Genomic DNA, 17,227 nt, shown 5'->3' with positions numbered 1-17,227 from the left:
CCAAAAAAAAAAAAAAAAAAAAAAAAAAAAAAGAGTGTATCTTGGTGTCAGTCCAACCCCACCCAGTTAGTTGTCAGTGACTAAACAAGACCAGACCAGATACTGAGTTCATTGACAGTTGAGGAGGAGATTTGGGGAGGTTTGTTTTCAGGAGGGGATACTTTTCTGCTCTCAGTCCCAAGAGAGGTGCTTTGGTCCTCTGCACAATCCCTTTTCGTAGGCAGCTGGGATGTAGGGTGCTGCCACCCTGCATCTGACATTGACCTTGGTAAGAACAGAGGAGGCTCAACAGTCCTTCTCTGCTGCCTCTGGGATGCTTTGTGATGCACTAGGAGGCCAGGAAGGGGTGGGAGGTGGAGGGGAGGGCAGGCACTGGTGATTGGAAGATTAACAGAAGGAGGAAGCACTGTTGGCTCCTGTCCTGGAGGCTGGGGTTGGAGGTGGGTGGGTACTGAGCCTGCACATACCTCTGCCTGCAGTCAGGTTTCTGATCCCCTTGGAGGACACCAGATACCTGCCCTCCCCGGGCCCTCACTTCTCAATGCCTTTCCATGCTGTTCCCTCTTTACACAATGCCATTCCCTGTAGTTCCACTTATCAAACTCCTACTCATGTCTCAAGGCTCAACCCAAATACCTCTTCCATTGAATCCCTCCCTTTTTGAGTGTTCTACCCCTCCTCTTGGATCCCTCAATATGTCAGGGACATTTATCTTAGGGTGGCCTGTGTTATAGGTAGTTTTAAGTTTTCCATGGGGTTTTGTGGAGAGGAGTGTCAGTGCATAGTAGGTGTTCACCACTAACTGTCAGTTCTCTCTCCAGGATTAAGGTTTCTGGCCTTGCACTTCATGGTGCACAAAAAAATTCTTGAGTCTTAAGGAGGGGACAGGCGTGGGCTTGCAATGCTGGCCTCAAATGGCTGAGCAGTTGCTCAAGGGCAGATGCTAAACTGCATGCTGTGCTGAATGTCAGAGTGCAGGGCCAACCCCTCCCTCCCCACCTGGTCCCCTCACCTCCCAGAGTGGGAGTGTGAGAATGGCTGGGGCACATCTCTGGGGAGCAGGATGTTCTCAGGATCTCCCTCCTCGCCTGTTCCCCACTGTGTCTCTTCCCTTTGGCTCTTCCCCATAAGGGAGGCCTTCAGGAGGGCCCTGGCAGACTCCAGGGAGCAGACAAACAGGGCAGATAGGGAGGGACGGTGACCTTGTGTCCACCAGGGGATGAGGCCAGCATGGCTGAGGGCTAAGCGTACAGCGTGCAGCGAAAGTGACAAAGCAGAGAGCTGCAAGGGTTGGAGGGCAGAGCTGCAAGCGTGGGGGGTGAACGTTCTTTGACCTGGAAGGTGCCGTCAGAAGCTGCTTGTCCTGAAAAATCCACTCTCACCCCACCCCTATTTCCTGGTGTCCACTGCATTCTGCCCCACCTCCTCCCTCTCTAGGCGTGATAACTTGGACAGATCCAGGCTATGTAGCTTCTTTGTCTTAAATATATATATACATATGTATGTATGTCCGTGTGTGTTCATTATAAGAGTAATACAAACAACTTATAGAAAATTGAAAAAAATACAGAAAGATGAAAGGAAGAGAAAGAAATTGCCTCTAGTCCCATCATTTGGAGAGGTGGGTGGAAGTACCAGGAGGGCATTCTGTGAACATCACCTCTTCCTTTTCAAAGAGTTGCTCGGGCGGGGGTTCCCTGGTTGCCTAGTGGTTAGGATGCCCGGCTTTCACTGCCTTGGCCCAGGTTCAGTCCCCGGTTAGGGAACTGAGATCCCGCAAGCCACGAGGTGCAGCCAAAAAAAAAAAAAGAGAGAGAGAGAGATGCCCAGGGCGTCCTACGCAGCCCCATGGGTGTCACGGGCACTGACTCAGAGATTCGGGTCAGGAGGCAGAGGGATGGGCGGCTGGGTAGGGGCAACACTGCCCACTCTGACTGTAGCAAGGGTATTTTCTTGTGGTCTTTCCTCTCTGAGTGTTTGACTGTGATCATCCTGCATAGAATGCCTTTAAAAGCATAGTTAACACAGCATTGTTCACAGGTTCTAGAAGAAATGTATTTTGAAGAAGGGACAGGCAATACTTGCCAATGGGTGTTTTATAATTAATCATTCCCCATTAAAAAAAAAACAGTGACTCAGTTTTAAAGATTCAGAAAACCATTACTCAAGTTCTTTGGCAGAGGAAGTGGCCATTATGTTGCTCCTGAAGCTCTGCTTTAGTAGAAGAGAAAAAAAGTCTTTTTATTTGTGATTTCTCTGAGCTGCCCAAATACTCTGGCCATTGTCAGTGAATTCAGGAACAGAACAGCCCCTGCTATTGTTCAAGCTGGTCACTAGCCATGGCAAGAGCTTCCATCTGAACTGGGGGTTAGGGAAGTGACCAGAGAAACATATTTCCTGGAACTGGCAAAGGCAGAAGCAGAAAAGAGAGTCCCTTCTGGCTCCAGGCTTATAGTTTCTTTCCTCAGCATCTCCTGGCTGTGACAAGCTGGCTCTTCTGGTCTCTAGTGTAGGGCTTGCCCACTGCACCACACGAGGGGCACCATGTAGACCGCTGTGTCCTGTGTGACAGGGGCTCCTGGGAGTGTGCACTGTGGAGGCCCTGACCTTGTGGGTACCTCTTAGGCACCCTACGTTAAACATTAATTAAGCACCTACTGAGTTCTCTGAGGAGTGCTACTAGGAGTTCACAGCCTCATAGTCATGACTGGTGAGGGGGACCTACATATAGTTAAGGATGGTGCCATGTGGAAAGTGCCAAGGAAAGGATGAGCCTGCCATGGTCCTTGACCCCTACTTGGACTTTCAGGCAACCCTGAGAATCTATTGTGTATTGGTGCCTTGTGAATTCCGACTTCCGCTTGTCAGCTGATGGAGGGATGTTGTAAGCACTGCACAGCGGGGCCACTCACCAGAAGACTGTCCGACTCTGACAGCGTCTCCATCTTTTGTTTTTGGCCTCGCCATGCGGCTTGCGGGATCTTAGTTCACTGACCAGGGATCGAACCCGTGCTCCCTGCACTGGAAGCTCGGGGTCCTAACTACTGGACCACCAGGGAATTCCCAACGGTGTCTCTGTCTTTGTTCCTACAGTGTTGGTAATTTGTGCATGAACTTGACATCCATGTTAGGTTTTGTACTTATAGCTGCTTTATTAAGTGGAAAATGGAAAAGTGAAAGTATCCATATACTGATTCAAAGTGTCGGTGTGTCTTCTAGACCTAACCTGATTCAGGCACAGATGTAATTCAGTATGTGGACTGGACATGGCAAGCCATAGCCACTGTCAGGTGCACATAAGACTTAAAAGGTTTGGACTGTGTGTCAATTATGAAGGAAAAGGACATGTGTGACATGCACACACACCAGGACCAGCAATTCTACTCAGGGAAATTCTTGGGCAAATGTGCCAAGAGCCACCTTCGAGAAAGTTAATAGCACACTCTTTGATATAGCAAAACACTGGAAACGACCCAAAACCTCCGTCAGCAAGAGAATGATATAGTTGTCCAATGGGATATTACACAGCAGTGAAAATGAATAACTACAGCTACATGAATCATGGAAACAGTGAATGACAAAAACATGTCACAGAAGACTGTAATCTATTTACATAATTCTCAAATATCACACAAAGTTAAGAAAAATTTAGGAATCCATGAGTAGCGAAACTGACCCCATTTACAACAGAAACTAACACAGTGTTGTGAAGCAATTATACTCCAATAAAGATCTATTAAAAAAAAAAAAGCGAGGGAGCGATAAGTCCAAAATGTAACACTGTATAAGCAGGGAGGCTAGGGGATGCAGAACACAGAGGGAGCTTCAGAGACAATGATTGTGCTAGTGGTTTGGTTGGTAGGAGTTCGGGGGTGTTTCATGCTTCATAGCTTTCATGTACATTACATATATTAATTTGCATGTGTTCAATATCATATAGTACATTTAAAAATGATACTTGAAATGCTGGAAATGTATTACTGAAGATTATGTATGAATGGTATCCTGTAGTTAGGGCTTTTCATACCTCTTTTAAGCCCTCTGGGCGTGGAGGTACCCTCAGTGGACTTGGTCTCCTAGGGACTGGGATTTTGCTGATGTTCAGGGGCGCCCTGTGTCCTCTGTCCCAGTTCTGCAGCAGTGAATGCATCTTACATGTCGTGTCCTTGAGGGCAGGGTCTCTCTGCCACCTAACTCTGTCCTCTTCACTGGTGCCTGGCTCTGGGGACCTCCTCAAGATGCATGTACGCATGCATCTTGGCCCATAGTGGGGGAAAGTGAGGAAGAGGGGTCTAAGGAACCTGGCCACACTCACTTCGCTGCATGGTGAGACTCAGCCATTTTTCTCACCCAAAGTCGAAGGCTCTGATAGTGAAGAGAAAGAAACCCTAGGTGACCGGCTGCTATGCTGCCCTTGCACCTGTCCCTTACCTGCCAACCTCAGGGCAGAGGTTTCCAGGGTGGAGGACTCTGACTCCAAGTGATAAGGTGAGAAGGAAGATTGAAGGGAGTCTGTGTAGCCAGACAGAAGCTGTCGCTGTCCCTTTGATGCTCATGTCCCTTATCTCTGGACTGTGGCCGGCGGTTGATCTGGACAACCAGCCTCGCTGGCTTTGAGTGTTATCCTCCTGGGGGTCACTGAGCCTTATTCTGTCCTCTCCAACAGCTACCTTGGCGGGAGGAGGGGCAGTCAGTTAAGCGTGAGATTAAAAACTCCTCCCAAGCAAGAAGGCTTTGCAGGTCGGGGGGACACTAGTGCTGGTCCTCGCAGCCCAGGAGCACAGGTGGGAGGTGAGGTCAGGTGCCCAGGCTGTTGCTGGGCCTTTCGGAAATCTTTTACCAGACTTATTGCTGCTGTTTGCTAATAAATGGCTGCACATTTGGTTAGAAGGACCAAGTGTGCTTAACATGAAAACTTGCTGTTTTCCCTGCCTTCAGTTTCCTCAGCTGGCTAGACTGATTTAAATCTTAGATTCTGGGCTTCCCTGGTGGCCCAGTGGTTAAGAATCCATCTGCCGATGCAGGGGACATGGGTTCGTGCCCCGGTCCGGGAAGATCCCACATGCTGCGGAGCGGCTGGGCCCGTGAGCCATGGCCGCTGAGCCTGCACGTCCGAAGCCTGTGCTGAAGAACCTTCCACAAGGGCACAGTAAGCCAAATCAAAACCACCTGGTATGGGACTTCCCTGGTGGCATAGTGGTTAAGAATCCCCCTGCCAATGCAGGAGGCACGGGTTCTAGCCCTGGCCCGGGAAGATCCCACATGCTGCGGAGCAACTAAGCCCGTGCACCACAGCTATTGAGCCTGTGCTCTAGAGCCCGCGAGCCACAACTACTGAAGCCCGCGCGCCTAGAGCTCGTGCCCCGCAACAAGAGAAGCCATCGCAATGAGGAGCCCGCGCAACGCAATGAAGAGTTAGCTCCCGCTCGCCGCAACTAGAGAAAGCCCGGGTGCAGCAACGAAGACCCAACGCAGCCAAAAATAAATAAATAAATTTATTAAAAAAACAAAATCTTAGATTCTATGAATCTGTTTAACCTATACTAAAAAAAAGTTTACTTGTATCTTTAATATCCTTTCCTTGAGTAGCATAATATTTTTCAGGGATGGGGACTGCATTTGTTCTCTTTTACTTTCCAATTTGGTCCCTAGAATAAACATAGCATTACCCTAAGTGGTTTAATAGATAGGTATAGGGTTCTGGAGGGAGCACTGAACAGAGTTGGAAGACCTGGTTTGCCTCTCAGCTGTGTAGCTAAGTTATTGGTGATCAGGGGCAAGTCTCCTGATTCCTCTGTGCCTCAGTTATTACCTGTAAAATGGAGACCCTGGGATTCTGAGACTTCCTGTGTACTCATGCATCTTTTGAGTCCCACTGGGTACCTGGCATTCATTCCTGTGTGTATACATTCATTTATACATTCATCAAGTGCTCAGTGGGCCACCGCCGTGTGCCAGGCAATGATCTAGGCACTGAAATATGACAGAGAACAAAACAGGATGCCTATTCTTGTGGCACTTGGGGTCCTGAAGTGAAGATGGATATGGAATTGGTAATTATACGGCAGTGTGTGATGGGTGACATGGTGGGGGAGGTAGAATGGGGGCCTAATGCAGCTGAGGAGATAGGGAAGGCCTCTGGGGAAGGGACATTTAGGCTGAGACCTGCATCAGGAGGAAGTTGTGTGGGGATGGGGTGGGGGGACTGTGTCTCCCCTAAGGCCGAGCGGGGAGAGATGAGGCCTCAGAGGTCAGCAGGGGGCAGGTGGTGGAAAGCCCTGTGGGCCAGGCCTCTAAACTTGGACTTTATGCTGTGGACAGCGGTAGGCCCTTGAAGGGGTTTCTATTCAAAGGAGTGGGGTAGCCAGAGAGCCACTTTGGAAGGCTCCCTGGGGCAGCTGGGTGGAGAGGGCCAAGACTGGGGCTGGGAGGCCACAGGGAGGCCAATGCCATAACCGAGGAAGAGATGATGTGATGGTGGCCTGGGCCAGTGGATGGACTTGAGAGATGTTTAGCACTAGAGCCTTTTGTGGCTTCCTGAATTGGATGAAGTCCTTTTGTCAGGTTGCTGTGGGCTTATCCAGTGTCTTCTCCCCCTGCAGAGGTGGCAAATGATGTGCTGACCAGCCTGCCAGGAGCCAGCATTACCCTGACTTGCCCAGGTGGGGAAGCGGGGGACAATGCCACCGTTCACTGGGTGCTCAGGAATCAGGTCACAGGTTCACGCCAAGGCAGATGGGCTGGCGTGGGAAGGAGGCTGCTTCTGAGGTCTGTGCTGCTCAACGACTCTGGAAACTATTCGTGCTACGAGGACGGCCGCCCAGCTGGAAGTGTGCGTTTGCTGGTGGATGGTGAGTTGTGTCCTCAGAGCTCCCAGAGATGGCTCCCAGCACTGCTCTGCGCATTCCAGAGAGAGATTCCCTGCTTGACCCTTTAAATTCCTGTTATTTCCCTGGCCCAAGCATTTCGGGGAAAGGCCCAGTGACGTTTGCCAGCGAGATTGGTAGAGCTTCCAGCTGGGTGGGGGCATCTGGCTGACGGAGACGCCGTCCAGCTGGCCTTGCTGTGTGGTTAGGGCTTGGGGGTCGAGGGCAAGGGGCCTGGGTTCGAATCCTCCTCCTTCACGGCTTAACTTCTCTGCCCTTCAGTTCCCTTGTTAGTAAAATAAGGTTGATGTTATTAACTTACTTCAGGGTTGTTGTAAAGATTAAATATGGTGTTAAAAACTCTGCATAGCACATAGTAAGCTCTCAAATGAACTATTCTTATTGTTAGAGTTAGTAGGTTCCTAACTCCCTTGCATCTCATAAGACATCCTATAGTCAGATGCCCTGTGTGCCAGACTCTGTGCTGAGGGACTTTCTTCCTTGGTGTCTCATACCATATTCCCAATGCCCCAGTGAGAGGCAGCAGTATTATGGTGACTATTTTATCATCACTTAATTTTTTTTTTTTTTTGTGGTACGCGGGCCTCTCACTGTTGTGGCCTCTCCCATTGCGGAGCACAGGCTCCGGACGCGCAGGCTCAGCGGCCATGGCGCGCGGGCCCAGCCGCTCCGCGGCATGTGGGATCCTCCCGGACCAGGGCACGAACCCATTTCCCCTGCATCGGCAGGCGGACTCTCAACCACTGCACCACCAGGGAAGCCCCATAGCCCCAACTTTTGGTGCCAGTCTTGCTCCCCTTTAGGCAAGTTGGCCCCCAGGCACCTCCCCTCACTTGCCCCACCTCCTAGCCTGACATGAGGACTTTGGCATCCTTTGATTTCCCGAGCACAGTTAGATATGTGCGTGGCTGTTTGGCTGTGGTACGGGCTCGTGCCAGGGTCGGGGGAGGGCGCTGAGTCAAGGGCTCCCGAGGACGAGGACGGGCGGTGAGGTGTGCTGCCTCCTCAGCCTCTGTGCGCTCCTTCCAGTTCCCCCCGAGGAGCCCCAGCTCTCCTGCTTCCGGAGGAGCCCCCTCAGCAACGTGGGTTGTGAGTGGAGTCCTCGGAGTCCCCCGTCCCCGACCACGAAGGCCGTGTTATTGGTGAGGAAGTTGTAAGTATCTTGGGCTGGGCTGTGTGTCTGTCTTCTCCATCCTTCCTGACTGAGGCCCTGGGAGTGGTGGCGGCTCTCAGAGGAGCCCAATGGGACTGACTGGCCAGTGATTCCAAAATGTTATTGGGAAGTAAGTAAGTACTTTGGACAGAGGAGAAGGGAATGAGGGAGGGAGCTGAGACTTCGCCACCAGGGCTCACCCTGTGCTGGTCACTGTGCTACAATGTTTGTCCTACTAACCCACACAATAGCGGGGGTGGGGTGGGGTGGTGGTGGTTGTTTTTCTCGTTAGCAGATGGAGAAACTGCACCACAGAGACTGGTTAACTTGTTTAAGGTCATCTAGCTAGTAAGTAGCTCTGCCGGGAATCAGACCCCAGCCTATCTGACTTCATTCAAAATACACAGGTTTTGGGCGTTGCTCTTAAGAAGATGCAGATGTCCTGGGAGGGGAAGGGCAGCTCATGATCAGCGTCCTGATTGTGAGCTTATCAGGCTTTTCCCATTTTAATGGCAGATGAGAGGAAGTGGTGATAGAGTGGGGAGAGGGAGCTGGGGGCAGTGGAGCAGGAAGTCACACCTGCCTGGGGGTCCCTCTGGCACAAAGTGAGGGGACCTGGGATGAGTTAAGGCACAGATGGAAGGTGGAAGGTTACATCTCTGCAGTTTTCTCTGTCTCCATCCCAGAGCCAAGGTCCCCGTGGTCCAGATGTTTGTTTATCACTGAGTTTGAGCTGGCAATCATCAGAGTATCAAAAAATCCGAGCAGTGACGGATGTCATCTGGGTGTTTTGGTTTCCACTTGCGTCTGTCTCCAGAGTGTCACCTGGTGGTGATATTTATGTTTTGGTCTCTGCACAGGGACATGTATAGGTTGCCCATCTGCACATGATGCAGATACCATTAGGACTGATGGTTCACACTCCAAGTAGAGGAAGGTCAGAAATCTCCACAGCCCGAAGCTGAGTTGGGATATAATTCTGTGGCACCAGGAAGGCATTCCTCTGTAAATGGGACGTTCTGTACAGTGGCCGGCAGCTGCCCAGCCCGCCCCCGGGAAGGCTTTATTCAGTTGACACTTGGACTAGAGTAATTTGTGTGTTGACAGTAAGAATGAGAGAGGGCAGGGCATTTAAGCTCACAGCCTCCTCCTGCCAGCAGCCTGGGGCATGTCCATCCTCCTCCTGGGCTGTCTACCCTGAACTGAGGAAGGGGGAGTGGGGAGCCACTGTGAGAGCCTTGGGGCCTCCAGAACCCACTCAGGCCCATCCTGGGACTGCGGGGGTGAAACAAGCCCCTGGAAAGAGGTTTTGTATGTTCTGCTCTTTTGCTCATGTGTGTGCCCGCAGTCACACCCTTGCCCCACTGAGCTTGCATGCTTGCTCTCTCCATAAGTGTTTGGCGAGTTCGGCGTCTGCCGTGGGCTGGGTGCTGTACTAGGCTGAGGGAGAGGCACAAAGCAAACAGGACTGGGCCCCTGCCCTCAAGCCCCACGGGGGTACCCACCTGTAAGCAGACGGCCCCACCTTCTCAGTGTTAGGTGGGATGGATGCCTGAGTGACGGTGGAGGGAGGGAGGGAGGCCCTAACTCAGACTGGGAAGGTGGGGGCAGGCTTCCCAGAAGGAAAGTCTGTGCTGGGACTGGGGTTCAAACTCAAATCAGGGGTTGATGGGTGATTCGTCACTGAGGCGGCAGGGTGAGTGGCTGCCCTGGACTCACATGCCCACACATGTCACAAGTTGGTGAAGTCTCAGGCTTCCAGGCCATGTGGGACAGTGTCTGACTCACCTCTAATATCTTCATCACCCAGGATTCCTTTCTGGGCTCACTGCCGGAAATGCTGCCACCTCTTTGCAAACCCTTCCAGCACTTCCGAGGTTCTGGGATGGCATTCTACCGGCTGTCCTAGTCCTCTGAGGGCAGGTCTTTTCTGTTAGTGTCTTGAGGCCAGGGTGGGGCCTCTTGATTCCTTTCTGCATCCCCTGCAGTGCCAAGAGCCCAAGACCTGTCAAGGAGCCCGAATGCACTACCTCTCTGATGCCACAGTGATTGAGCGCGCCCTCTAGATGGCCCCTTAGACGGCCATGCCAGATGCTAAGCTAGGTGTTTTACACTCATTTTTGAATTAATCCTAAGAACCCCCTGCGAGGTGGGTACTGTTAATATTCCCATTTTCGAATGAGAAAACAGGCTTGGAGAGGTGGGATAATTTACTCAAAATCCCCAGTGCTACTCAGTGTGAAGTGGAGAGTAAAACCCCCAGGGACGGGACTTCCCTGGTGGCGCAGTGGTTAAGAATCCGCCTGCCAATGCGGGGGACACGCGTTCGAGCCCTGGCCCGGGAAGATCCCACATGCCGCGGAGCAGCTAGGCCCCTGTGCCACAACTATTGAGCAACCCCTGCTCCCCATAATTAGGGGAAGCCCGCACACAGCAACGAGGACCCAATGCAGCCAAAGATAAATAAATAAAAATAAATTTATAAAAACAAAAAAACAAAACAAAAAAACCCCCGGGGTCAGACCGCAGAGCCTGAGCTCCTAACCCCTGCCCTTTCTTCTCTCCTGTCCTGAGTAAGTACAGCAACTGATAGCGAGCCCCGCCCTTGTTTTGTGTCTGCAGTCCGGTGAAAGACTTCCAGGAGCCGTGCCAGTACTCCCCGGAGTCGCAGCAGTTCTCCTGCCAGTTGGCAGTCCCAGAGGGAGACAACTCTTTGTACGTCGTGTCCCTGTGTGTCTCCAACAGTGCTGGGAGCCAGTCCAGCAGACCCCAAACATTTGAGGGTTATGGAATCTGTAAGTAAGCTCTTCAGGCCTCCATCTCCCCTCCAACTGTTTCCTTTCTTTTGATTTAATGCCCCTTATGGACTTCTTGGAGGGGACGGTGAGGGGTTTGGTGAGCTGGTGCCTTTTGGGCTTTACTTTTTTGTTTTTTTAAATAAATTTATTTATTCATTTATTTATTTTTGGCTGTGTTGGGTCTTCGTTGCTGCACATGAGCTTTCTCTAGTTGTGAGGTGAGCAGCGGGTACTCTTCCTTGCGGTGGGCGGGCTTCTCATTGCGGTGGCTTCTCTAGTTGCGGAGCACGGGCTCTAGGTGCGCAGGCTTCAGTAGTTGTGGCACACAGGCTCAGTAGTTGTGGCACTCTGTGGCATGTGGGATCTTCCCGGACCAGGGCTCGAACCTGTGTCCCCTGCATTGACAGGCGGATTCTTAACCTCTGCGCCACCGGGGAAGCCCTTGGTATACTTGCCAGAGGTCTGATTGTGGCAGGCGAGCACCCTGTCAGGGTGTGCCTGGGGAAGTGGTCTGGGGCTGGAGGTGGGGTCCTGCCTGCTGGGGACTTGCAGTCTTCATGGGTCTCTCCTTGGCACCAAACTTGCTGCTGCATAGGAGCTGTGCTCCCTTTTCCCACAGTGCAGCCTGACCCACCTGTCAATGTCACGGTCACCGCCGTGGACAGAAACCCCCGCTGGCTCAGCGTCACCTGGCAAGACCCCCCTTCCTGGAACTCATATTTCTACAGGTTACAGTTTGAGCTCCGATACCGGGCTGAACGATCAAAGACATTCACAATGTGGATGGTAAATTTTTCTTTTACTTCTGGACAGAAAAAAGCCCCTAGATACTCAGGAGTAGTAGAAAGGGTACTAGAAAGAAAAAAATGAGTTCTGGGTCCTGGTCAGCCACTCACTACCTGCATGGCCTTGAGTAAGTCTCTGAACCCTTCTGAGCCTTGGCTGCCTCATTTATAAAATGGGAATAATAATGCCAGGCCAGTCTCCTCTTTGCAGGCCAGTTTGTGAGATGAGTGTGAGCTGGGAAGAGAGATGGGCTGCCTGCAAGTCAAGGGTGTGGCTTGCAGGATTCTGTGTTACATGGGGGCAGGGGCTGTGACTTACAGCTTCTGCACCAGTTGGCCCAGACGGCAACCCCACCTGGCTCTGAGCCTCCAGGGTGGTGTGAGCCTTTGGAGCATCTCTGCCCAGCTGAGTCATCCACCGGACCCGAGAGAGAGCAGCTGAAGGGCTGGGGTTGTCCCAGGACTCCCATGTCTCTGTGGAGCTGCTTACCTGGTGCCACCCAGGCCCCACCCCAGAGTCACCTGTGCCTCTCGCCCTCAGGTCAAGGAGCTCCAGTATCACTGCATCATCCACGACGCCTGGAGTGGCATGAAGCACGTGGTGCAGCTTCGGGCCCAGGAGGAGTTTGGGCATGGCTTATGGAGTGAGTGGAGCCAGGAGGTCACGGGAGTCCCTTGGACAGGTATGTGATAAATGCAGAAGGGATGTTTCAGCTTTGTTACTGTATCAATTATCTGTTGCTATGTAACAAGTCACCCCCAAACTCATGGTAAAATAGCAACCATTTATCTGCTCAATTCTTTGAAAATCAGTCAGCTGGGAAGCTCTTGTGCTGGTTTTGCCTGAGTCATGAATGCAGCTGCATCAGGTCTGCACTGTCCAAGATGGCCTCACTGCCACATCTGACGGTTGACTCTGGCTGGTGGCTGGAGCTCGCGGTTCTCCTTGAGGTTTGTCATCTGCCGGCAGGCCAGCCCAGACTCAAGGGGGGGAAGTTCCTCCACAGCTTGATGGGAGGAGCCGCAAAGAATTTGTAGCTATATTTAACCTACCACAATTAACTAATGCTTTTTACGTGAAAAAAAAGATGTTAAAGGTAGTAATAATCATCTGTAATAATGCGATTAGTGAAAAATTCTAAACAAAATATATAAAGAATAATTATCACCAGTATTCGTACCACCTAGAGAAAACCAGTGAGAACATTTTACTATACGTCTTTCCTATTCTAAGTATATTTATGTGTGTATATTTATATATAAAATTTTGTGAGCATTCCCATGTGATTAAATATTTTTGAGAAATGGATTGTTTAGCAACTGTGTGACTAATTTTTTTTTTAACCCATGGGAATTTTTTTTTAACTTAATTTTTATCAAATTAATACATTCTCATGGCAAAGAAGCAAAGAAGGGCTTATAATAATGTGTCCCTTGCCCCACCCCTTCCCATTTCCAGCCCTGCTTTCTAGAGGAAGCTGCTCACTTTCTGTTTCTAGTTCTTTTGCTAGTGACCTCCTTCACTCTGAATAACAAACTTATGGCTTTTTTTTTTCTTTTTTTTCTGAGAAAATAATTTGAGACATTATCTTTTGACTCCTTCCTATGAAAAATTAGGATGTAATAGACCAAACCCAGTGCAGGAATCTCCCAGAGAGTGGTTACCCAGCCTCTGCTTGAATGCTTCCAGAGATGGAGAGCTTACTATCCCTTGTAGCAGCCCATCCCATTGTTCCCAGTGTTCTTACTTTAGAATAGCTTCCAGGCTTGCTTCAGGGTCAGATCTTTTTAGTCCAGCAGCATAATTGGACCAAATTAGTTGTTCTTAAATACCAGACAATTAAAAAATAATAAAATACCCATTTTATTATTAAAAATAATAAAATACCCAAAAGATAGAATGATATAAATTGTCCAGGCCCATCCCTACTCCTGCCATTTTCTTCTACCTCTGGCTTCAGGGAGAATTTTTTTTTTTGGCAGCGTTGGGTCTTCGTTGCTGCGCGCAGGCTTTCTCTAGTTGCGGTGAGCGGGGGCTACTCTTCGTTGTGGTGAGCGGGCTTCTCATTGTGGTGGCTTCTCTTGTTGTGGAGCACGGGCTCTAGGCAAGTGGGCTTCAGTAGTTGCAGTGTGTGGGCTCAGTAGTTGTGGCTCGCAGGCTCTAGAGCGCAGGCTCAGTAGTTGTGGCGCATGGACTTAGTTGCTCTGTGGCATGTGGGATCTTCCCGGACCAGGGCTCCAACCTGTGTCCCCTGCATTGGCAGGCGGATTCTTTACCGCTGTGCCACCAGGGAAGTCCCTTCAGGGAGACTTTTATATGTAGGCTGGCATTCCTCCCCCAGAATGGATGCTGTAATGTGATGGCCTTTTCTCTACCCTGGCTTTGCAGTGTGTGATCCTTGTCTTTCCTGTCCTGGGAGAGCCAGAGGAGTGGGCTTAGGCTTAGGGTGTCTTGTTAATTGGATGTAGGCAATGTCAAGTGCAGGCTCAGATCTTTTCTTGTGCTGTCCCCCGCTCCTGTCCATCAAGAGCAGGAGGCAACTTTCTATTGAATCCTCTCCTCAAAAGTTCATTTCCTGCTAAGACCTGGACAAGAAGGGAGGCCTAACTACTATATCTTACTTAGAAAGACCATTTAAATAAATCAGAACATCCTTCAGGCTAGATTGTGTTGCCCTGTCCATGATTGTCTTTGGTTTGTATACACTTTGAGCTGCTCATTATCTGAAGGCCAAACATTAACATGGCCTTAGGAGCCTTTGCAAGGGGAGCAAATCATTTATCACATTGTGCAGAGGAAATGATCTGGATACAGGCCGACACCTGTTTACTTTTTATCCCAACCACTTAATTTAGATGGTTACAAACAGCTTTAGGAAATCCTGTTTTGTTAGAAAGTTCTTTCTTGTTTTTTTTAAATTTTAAATTGTGGTAAATTATACATAACTTATAATTTACCACTTTAACCATTTTAAAGCTTATGGTTTGGTGGCGTTAAATTCATTCACATTGTTGTGCAATCATCACCACCATCCATCTCCAGAACTCTTTCCATCTTGCAAAACTGAAACTCTATACCCATTAAATAGTAACTTCCCATTCACCCCTACCTCCAGCCCCTGTGACCACCATTTTACTCTCTGCCTCTATGAGTTTGACTACTCTAAGTACCTCATATAAGTGGAATCATTCAGGATTTGTCTTTTTGTGACCGATTTATTTTACTTAGGATAACATCCTCAAGATTCATCCATGTTATAACCTGTGCCAGAATTTCCTCCCCTTTTAAAGCTGAATAATATTCCATTGTACATATATACCATATTACATCTATTCATCCATAGATGGACACTTGGATTGCTTCCACTTTTTTTGACTATTGTGAATAATGCTGCTATGAACATGGGTGTATAAATATCTGTTTGGGTCTCTGCTTTCAATTCTTTTGAGTATATACCCAGAAGTGTAGTTGCTACATCATATGGTAATGCTATTTTTAATTTTTGAAGAACCACCATACTGGTTTCCACAGTGGCTGCACCTTACATTCCTACATTCCTATCAGCAATGTGCAGGGTTCCAATTTCTTCATAGCCTAGCCAACACTTAGTATTTTCTTCCTTCTTTCCTCCCTCCCTTCCTCCCTCCCTCTCTCTTTCTTCTTTCTCTTTCTCTCTCTCTCTCTTTTTCTTCCTTCCTTCCTTCCTTTCTTTCTCTCTTTCTTTTTCTTTCTCTCCCTCCCTCCCTTCCTTCCTCTCTTTCTTTCTTTCAAATAGCCATCCTTATGGGTGTGGTATTGTGGTTTTGATTTGCATTTCCACAGTAAATAGTGATGTTGACCATCTTTTCATGTGCTTACTGGCTCTTTGTATATCTTTTTATGAGAACTGCCTATTCAAGAAGAAAGTTCTTTCTCATGTGAATCCAAATCTGGCCTCAGTGGGCCTTGGTCTCCAGGGTAACCCCTGATAAGTCTGCTAGTCTGCTCTCTCTGAATTCTTCTGGAATTCCCAGGGGACTTGTGTCTGTTTGGGCTTCTGTTCCCAGGCTGTTGTATGGGATGGCTTGTGGATTCCTTACCTGTCTGGTCACCTTCTCTTAAAGCTGGTCTCATTTGTGGATGTTCCTCTTTAAATTGTTTAAATTATGGAAGATGGTGTAGCAGAGACATGTCTCTGACTTTTCAGCCTCAGGTCCTGTGCTTCTGTGACTTGCTACAGTGACTGTGTAAGCTCAGACAGAACTCTTGGCCTCTGTTCACATAAGCAGCTGAAGAGTTTGGGCTCTCCGTTCTGTACATGTGTGGTTTTTTTTGGCGGGGAGGCGTTCTTCAAAACCCCAGTGGTGAATGTCCAAGAGAGATACCAGCTTCTCCCCTCTCCACTGAGGGCAGAGCAAGAGGAACTTGGATGATTCTGGTGCAAGAGGGATTTAGGCTGGAAATTGGGGAGCACTTCTGGAAAATGAGAGGGAGGTTGACTGTTTGGGACATGTCAGTGCACTAGATACTGCATCGATGGGCTTTCCAGACCCAAAGACCTGCCTCTAGCCCTCAAAGCTCACACAGATAGGATGCCCCTGCCTAGGTGTGGGGGATATGACACAGAGGTCAAGGGAACTACATTGCACCTGGCAATCATGTTGTATGACCTTAGTAAAGTTAGTTTACCTCTCAAAGCCTCAGTCTTGTCATCTGTAAAATGGAGATGACATGACCTGTCTTGTCCCCTTTGGGAATTTTTATGAATTTAGTGAGAAAACATTCTTTAGAAATAATAACCCGTACTGCAAATGTAGAAGGATTAGCAATTTGCAGTGCCATGTTGGTTGGTTCTTGGGATAAAGAGAGTGGGGCTGTGGGTGTCCTAGAATTGCCCTGGATACAATCCTGGACCCACTGAATTAGAATGTGGAGGGGAATGTGGAATGGTATTTTCGAAAGCTTTCCCAGTGATTATAGAATGTGCTGTGGGGCTGGGGGAGCATCCCATTGTACTTGATAAGGCTGTGGAGCTGACAATACTTGGGGCAGTTTAGAAAGAGCAGGAAAAGCTTCATGGAGGAGGTGACATTTGAGTTATGTCCTGGAGGATGTATAAGAGTTTCCCAGGTAGAGAATGGGGCATATAGGCAGCGGGAACAGCAGGTGCAAAGGCACAGACTGTGAACAAGGGCAGGGCCTTTTGGTGGGGCTGGAGCACAGATGTGTGGGTAGGAGGTCCCAGTGGGGCAGGTGGAGGCAGGCTAGTCCTCCGGGAAGGCCTGCAGAGAGTGGGGGTGGAGGGGTGGCTGGTAGAGGCCTGGGGGAGGGGATTGAGGAGCCTGGACTTCAGTGAGTGCTGCCCCCTTGAGGCCAAGGCCTGGCCACACACAGTCTGTGGCCACAGCAAGGTTCCCTGTGCGAACGCCAGGCGCAGAGTCACCCAGTCTGGGGCCCCTGTTCCGGCCAGCAAGGCCAGGTGACTGCTGACAGCACCTGCTGCCGGGACTCATTGAGTCCCTGCATGTCAGGGCTGATGTCACCCTGATGTCAGGGCAGGAAGAAGAGCTTACACATTGACAGGCGGCTGGTTAGTCGCTCTTGCCAGAGTGGGAGGGCTCCCC

The 17,227-nt window shown here is 49.7% G+C and overlaps 1 protein-coding gene across 1 annotated transcript in view; it reads left to right on the top strand.

The window, feature by feature from the left end:
• IL6R (interleukin 6 receptor) overlaps positions 1-17,227 on the top strand; it is a 47,670-nt gene that overhangs the window by 12,439 nt on the left and 18,004 nt on the right. The window contains exons 3-7 of the mRNA XM_007457991.1: positions 6,603-6,851; positions 7,917-8,040; positions 10,663-10,835; positions 11,458-11,624; positions 12,165-12,306. Coding sequence (XP_007458053.1) covers positions 6,603-6,851; positions 7,917-8,040; positions 10,663-10,835; positions 11,458-11,624; positions 12,165-12,306 — 855 coding nt within the window. The remainder of the gene's footprint in view (positions 1-6,602; positions 6,852-7,916; positions 8,041-10,662; positions 10,836-11,457; positions 11,625-12,164; positions 12,307-17,227) is intronic.

This window comes from Lipotes vexillifer, unplaced genomic scaffold, assembly GCF_000442215.2.
Source record: "Lipotes vexillifer unplaced genomic scaffold, Lipotes_vexillifer_v1.1 scaffold238, whole genome shotgun sequence".
Taxonomy (NCBI): Eukaryota; Metazoa; Chordata; class Mammalia; order Artiodactyla; family Lipotidae; genus Lipotes; species Lipotes vexillifer.
The sequence above is the reverse complement of the archived record's forward strand: the minus strand, read 5'-3'. Positions and strand labels throughout refer to the sequence as shown.